This window comes from Neolamprologus multifasciatus, chromosome 1 (genome assembly GCF_963576455.1).
Source record: "Neolamprologus multifasciatus chromosome 1, fNeoMul1.2, whole genome shotgun sequence".
NCBI classification, from domain to species: domain Eukaryota; kingdom Metazoa; phylum Chordata; class Actinopteri; order Cichliformes; family Cichlidae; genus Neolamprologus; species Neolamprologus multifasciatus.
The window spans coordinates 1600283-1607155 of NC_140439.1; the positions used below are offsets into that span (position 1 = coordinate 1600283).

The 6873-nt window shown below is 44.7% G+C and overlaps 1 protein-coding gene across 3 annotated transcripts; it reads right to left on the reverse strand.

The window, feature by feature from the left end:
• Window positions 1-2290: 2290 nt before the first annotated feature.
• On the reverse strand, window positions 2291-6806 carry cdkn2aip (CDKN2A interacting protein). Of its 3 annotated transcripts, none has more exons than XM_085157451.1 (4): window positions 6612-6806; window positions 5960-6209; window positions 5747-5871; window positions 2291-4473 (listed from the first exon to the last, which is right to left on the reverse strand). In XM_085157451.1, the coding sequence occupies exons 2-4, from the start codon at window positions 6205-6207 to the stop codon at window positions 3884-3886; spliced, it is 963 nt and encodes a 320-aa protein (XP_085013577.1). In that variant the 5' UTR covers window positions 6208-6209; window positions 6612-6806; the 3' UTR covers window positions 2291-3883. The 3 variants fall into 3 exon arrangements, with proteins under 3 accessions (XP_085013577.1, XP_085013571.1, XP_085013586.1); XM_085157445.1 differs by having other exon boundaries at window positions 6605-6805; XM_085157460.1 differs by lacking the exon at window positions 6612-6806 and adding an exon at window positions 6350-6473.
• Window positions 6807-6873: the final 67 nt, after the last annotated feature.

Consider the following 6873-nt stretch of genomic DNA (forward strand, 5'->3'; position numbering starts at 1 on the left):
TTGTGTCTGTGCAGCCCCGCCTGCTGCTGCTGCTGCTCATTGTGGACGTGTGCTTTCTTTCTCCTGTATCCACCAGCATGTTCTCATTGTCAGGGAGTAAAATACTTTCTTTGTGTCAGAGCTGCTGTTGTCCCAAAAATACACAACTGAGAATGATGGAAAAACATATACAGAGTGCAAACAGAGTGATCTTTATCCTGAGCTCATTTCACTGTTCTCCACTGCTTTTAACCACAGAGGATGCACAAAGTCAACGATGCTGAAGTTCACTCCGGCCAGCGTACCACATTAACCCCTGACGTGTTCTACTAAGTTTGAGTGCTCTGTTGTTGCCGTCCCTTTGGGCACAGTCTACCTGAGTTGGAGCATCCGGCGTGAAAAATCTGCCACAGCAAACATGCAGAGCTGCCTGCTGTGGTGACTGTGTGAATAAACGAGCAGCTGAAAATAGCTTGCTGCGTGCATTGACTTGTTTGTTTTGGTTAAATGAAAGTAGTTACCCTTTAAGATATTCAGTAACAGTTTGTCCCATTTTAATGTTTGTAGAAAAGGAAAACAGAGTTTTGGGTTGTGGTGTCTAAGTGGCCAGCACTGCGACTGGGCTGGTGGTAGCTTCACTTCCTGGTTTGGCAGCACTTGCACCATGTTTTTGTATGCTGACAGAAATATATTTGAGGTTGTATCAGGCTGTACACTTTCAGTGCATTGCAGCTCAGTGGGTATTTTCCAGAGAATGCCAGAACTGGTATGTGCCACGCTCATGGAGTCTTAGTTTGGTCAGAAATATGCACACGAGAAGTCCACTGGAGGTCCTCTTGTATGGCTCTTACATTTATCCTCACTCAAAGGAGCAGATACCAGCGCTGCTGCACAGCTAAGCCCCGTCTGCGGCCCTGTTCGGCTCATTTTTGTCCGATCCTTTCTCCGTCGCACTCTGGCAAGAGTGGGACCCGACACACAGCAAACCTCCATGTAACGCTGGGGGTGCTTGAATACATGTGAAACATGAACAGGTTGTAAGAGCAAAACTAGACAAGAATTAGTCAGTGAGGAGAGAGCGATGATCTGTGGCCACCACTTGCAAAACGAGCCAGATTTTCTTTTAGAAAATTAAAGATGACGTGCTTTAGGACCGGGCGTCCACATATGTGGACATCACATTTTGGGTTATTTAGACCACAATACAAAATTGTGCTCTACAATGGCCTGATATTCACTAACGAGGACGTTATACCGACACTGTTCTATCGAAATTTAAAATAAATGTCCTCATATTTGGATCTCATTTTTCTCAGACACAAAAATCAGGTTAAAAAAACCCATCCATCCATCCATTCACTTCCGCTTATCCTTTTTAGGGTCGCGGGGGGCGCTGGAGCCTATCCCAGCTGTCATAGGGCGAGAGGCGGGGTACACCCTGGACAGGTCGCCAGTCTGTTGCAGGGCCAAAAAAAACCCAAATCTGGTAATTCTTTGTTTGTACATTCATCAGGTCCCAATCAGCCCAAATAGCAAAGAGAAATTAAAAATGTCATGAAAGAGTCTTAGGAGGTTAAATATTTTTAACAAGTTTAATGACCCTTCCTGTTGGACACTATTCTTAAACTGAGAGTAATGTAAACGTGTTTCGATGCATGAACGACACACGTGGAGTCAGAAATAGTTCAAACACTGCTGCCCTCTAGTGGTGAATTCTGGGACTGACTGTAAAATTAACCAAATTAAAGTTGTACAGAAGATTCATTGATGCACTTTTGAATCCAGTAATGTGCATTTTTGTATTTGGTTATTTTATGTTTATACAGAAACAAATATTTAGGACCTTTTTGAATAGGCCATGCCAATGTGACGCGCCCATTTTCCACTGATCATTTTCCTGTTTCGACCATAAACCCGAGCGGATCGTGGCCTGTGTCCAGTGGAAAATAAATAAGAGCCCAGTCATGTGAATGCAGTCCACTCAGCTGTGTGGAACAGGCCTGAAGCCTGCTTATATAAACAATAAGTTAATTTCAGCTGTGGGAGGAGGTGGAGCATGAATGTCACTCAAATCACTGACGGCTCCTCAGCCGCGATCGCTTTACGATCTCTAATGAGCCACTGAGTCAGGAAGTGCAGCTGTGGATGAACTTGAGCTAATTAACGTTAACGAGAGGAAATACGTGACCCGAGTCGCTCGTGGAGTCCAGATTTCTGTTCAGAAATCCTCAAAGTGAAATGAGATCATTAGGTTTAAGAGAGCGTAACGATCGCCCCTCGAGCTCTGGCGCTCACACAAAACACACTTAGCTTAGTTTTAATTTGGTTTATTTAAAAATTATATAGAAACAGGAGCACTGGTGTAAACGTACATGGAACAGTACAGATACTCACAATTTAACGCAACCCTTTTCAATTTCAACCGAGACTGCAAGAAAGAAACAAACACGTTACGGCGGCACGTTACCCTCAAACACATCAGAAACACACACGCGTGTCCAAACGCACATTCTTCATATTAACAACCAAATACTTCAAACTTTCTCTTATTATCTTATTTCAACTTATTAATAATAATATCAAAGAAAAGCAGTAGCATTTACAGTCAAACAGGTACTGTAGTTGGCAGTCTCCCTCAGTTTCTGTCTGAATATTAATAATAAAAAAAAAAAACAATCTTTAGTTAAGTCTGTGTGGACATGTTTTTAAATCACTTTAGCCTGGGATGCCAGTTCCATGAAGAACTGGACACCAGTAACCATGACTGTAACCAGGATTTCAGAAGTTTATCTCAGCTAAGACATAATCAACGCACTGTTTCTCCAAGCTAATCAAAAAAATTAAGAATAATGTGATCAATTCAATAAGGTGCAGCCCTGCTCTCCTAATATGATATCACATATACTGTTACAGTGGGCGACGCTCATATTAACAATAAAACCAGTGTTTAGAAAAACCAGGGAATGTGCAAGTAACACCGTGTGAGCCAAAAGCTGCCAGTTTTTCTCCTCTTGGCTCTGTATGACATCAGCGAGAGCAGGCGTGGCTCACAGCACACCTCATACTGCTGTTCATGACAGGCAGCCAATTAGAATACAGCTGACTGAGAGGGAAAGGAGCTGAATCAGCTGGTTTCAGACAGGGGGAGGGGCTGAAAACAAGGGAGAATGATTTTGAATTATGTTACAGAGATGGGAATGAGCATGAGCGGTCCCCCTCTTTAAGTGCAGCTCACGACAGAATAACAATGTCATTGCAAGCCTTCACGAGTACAATTAAAGGAAAAGACTGACATTTATCACTGAAACAAGAAAAAAGTGAACTAAATGTGGACTGGTGCGCCACAGTCTGATGTTTTTTAATATTCTCAGTAAGGAATATCATGTTTAGAAGAGAATCGTTACCCTGACAGGTTATTGAAGCTGTTATTGTTGAGACCGTGTGACTCACTTTGCTTGTGAGTTGGAACCTAAAAAACAAGAACTCGATCCCTACCAATCAAATAACACCTCATGTACTCCTGTGTTACAGTCATGAAATCAGCAGATAAAAAGCTGCGACACAGGAAGTGGGGACAAGCTACTGGCCAAACTGCTTAAACAGTCACAAACGGTGTAATATTGCAGTTTTGCTCATTGGTGGCTGCTTTTAACCAGTGCCACGGGCGCCCACTCCACACACTTTGGTTCGCTGTTTGCTGTCTTTACAACTCAGATAATGGCTGAAAATATCAGGTACCAGGTAAGATTATTTAGAAATGAAGGTATTGTGTGAAATGCACCATGACAGTTAATGCTCCAAGTTACCTAATATTCTCTGGGATTAGCTACGATGGTCAGCTGCATAACAGTCTGGTCCCGACACAAGCGCGAAGGCCTTCAGTAGCTCCGCCCAGTCAAAGCTTCTACGATGAACCGTCTTCCAGCTGCTCGTCCTGAAAAGGGTAGCTGAGAGCAGGAGGAAAGCCCTGACTGCGGGGCTGTTCGTCCAACAGCATCAGATCATCCACGTCTTTTCCTTTGTACCTCCGCCGACAGATCTTTACAGTGACTTTCCGCCCCTGAAATACTTTAAGGGCTTCTTTGGAAGCCATGGCTCTGGCAGCGGCCTCGTCGCGCCCGTATCCTGTGCCCATGAAAACAGTCTGACAGCGAATTTCACACACGTGGCCTTCCTTCTGTGTGCGTCCTGCGGGGAGGCCCGTGATGTCCTTAAGCGGCACAAACACGCACGTCAGGGTTTGCTTGCACGACTCCACGCAGCTGCGAAGGATTTCAAAATGGTCCAAGTTGGGCCCAAAGCCCCCGGCCGACACCAGCTTCCACGCCACAGCCTTGTACAGGCGGTTGAAGAAGGGCTGGTGCTCTGCTGGAGCCTGTGGAGGTGGTCCCAGCTTCTGACTCGCAGGCCGCGCCGCCGTCCTGAGCGCAGGTCTGCTGTCGAGCTCATTAGGCCCGGCCTTGGCTCTTTTCACGCAGCTGTCATCCTCAAGCTCTGCAAAAGACGACACAGCAGGCAGGAAAACGTTCAGTGCACAGGGATCTGCATTTAATGAGGAAACGGAGCCTCAGGTGTGGGTGTGGAGAAAACACACTGAAACCTCACAGCAACAGAGAACAGCAGTGAATGGATTTGTTGTAACAAGCTACAGAAAACTGTCAAATCTATTCTTAGATTGAAGTCACATCCCTTGTAAAGGCCGTCCAAGGTAACCTTAAGCTGTTATCATGGGGAATGAAACTAATGTAAATGTTACTCTGTGTTCATATATGTTCGTGGTCACACGTCCGAGTGACAGGATCTCTTTTGCTTCTTAGCACGCTTGATGAGGTTTATGCATTATTAGCAAGCAGTGTTTGTTTTTTGCACTTAAACACCCTGCAGCCCGTTTGTGGTAGATGCTGCTCCATGCTCTGTGTGCGGCCACAGACACACAACAGTCACAGTCCAGATTTAAAGTATTACAGATTTACTGCTGTTTGCATTCACAGCCGCCATCATGGATTGTTGAGTCAGGCTTGGTCGGCTGCTCCGGCTTTCTGAGTTGGGAATCTGACCTGCGGCGATGTTCCAGTGGAAATTCAGAGCGTGAAGTCACTAATAGTATTTGAATCCAATGCAATCACAATGCACGATAAGCATTGTTAACGGGGCTTTTAAATAATATACACAACTACAGCCAAATCAACATGGCTGTAGAATATTATCTTTGCGGCTGTTTTTGATGACAACACCTGTACAGGTGTGTTAATGTCACCTGTCACCATTGGTTTTCTATGTATGTATCACCCTGAATATTCCACAGAAGGTAGAAGTATGAGACTGCAGGCCAAACACTCAGCTTTGCAATTATTTGCATTATATTTCAATTATAATTTGGGCTCCTAATGATTAGGTAATCTGCATAAAACAAATATTCTTCTGCATTCATTTGTTTTGTCTGGTGTTATACATCGAGTGTCCCCATTTCTCTACAGGGGTCAAATTTGGCCAAAACTCAGCTCGATCCCTGAGGATGGATGGAGCCTGTGGTCAACAGGAAGTAAATATTATACCAAGGTTACAAAAGGCAACCTTTCAGGAGGATCATTAACAGCTGCCTTCTAAGTGCAACAAATGCATGATTGTGTCTTGCATTAATGAGTAGCCGAAATCAATTAATTATGATTTTCTGTCGTTACCAAGCAGCAGCAGAAAAACCTGGACCCCATTAAATAACAGGTAGTTAACCTGTGAAGATGAAATGTTAAACATGTGCACTGTTTACCAGCTGATGCGCTCCTCTTTCCTCTGGCCGTGAATTCATCTTTTGTTGTTTTGTGAACAGGAGGATCTTGGACTTTTATCCCTTCTCCCATCTCTTTGATCTTGTCCATTATAGCCTGTGGATAGCTGAGGAATTTAAAAGGTAACAATGAACTCTTTATTTTAGCGGAGAGCATCCACAGCTTTGTCATTCTGCTTCATCAGCGTGTCCTACCTGCAGCCCAGGAAAACGTGATTAGCCCAGACCATGGACAAAGAGAGCAGCCTGTCCAGGCTGCTGCTGGAGACTCCTGGCTTCACTGTCGGGAAAGCCTCCATGTTCCTAAGGATGAACTCTCTCCGAGCGACCCACTGCTTGTTGCTTTCACAGTAGCTTCTGAATGTTTCCACCCATTGGGCCAGCTGCGGATTCTGGCCCAGGTACTCTGCAACCACGTCCTCTCCGCCACTCTCCCCCGCCATCCCTGCATTCAGACACGGTTTTACGGCTAGAAGAACAACAGAAAACTAGCAGCAGCTTATTTATTTGTTAGCGGTTAGCAGTGCTAGCGTGAATCACGCCACTTAAACTCAACAAGATGACGTAAAATGGCGGTGGCTCTACTAGTTTTAAACCGCTGGTGTTTTCCTGCTGACTTGCCCGAAAGCAGCCTAACGTTTGTTGTGTCAACTAGTAAATATACCAGAGTGGACCCAACAAACCGACTCCACGAACTAACGTCAGGACAAACGGCTAGTGGAATAACATTAGCTACAGCAGAAGACACGCTAACAGCAAAAACAGAGACATAAACGAGAGTAACGGGGTTGCCGTTGTTTGCACAGGAAATATAAAGTTAGTATTTTATACAGTAACTACGACATACCAAGCGCTGCGATGCGTTTCAGCTAGTTACATGGCCGAATGATGACGCCAGACTCGCGACGATATCTTAGTGCACAGGAAAAAAAACTACAATTCCCATGAGCTGGCTTGTGTATATCACAGAGCTCATTGAAATCCAAACGAAGCACGCTTGAAGTTGCTAAAAGCTTTTGTCGATTTTAAAAACAAATAACATCGCAAGCCTGACTCTTCCACTACCGAGGAGTACTGTCTCCTGCTCTGGCAGTACTCTTCCCGTGATG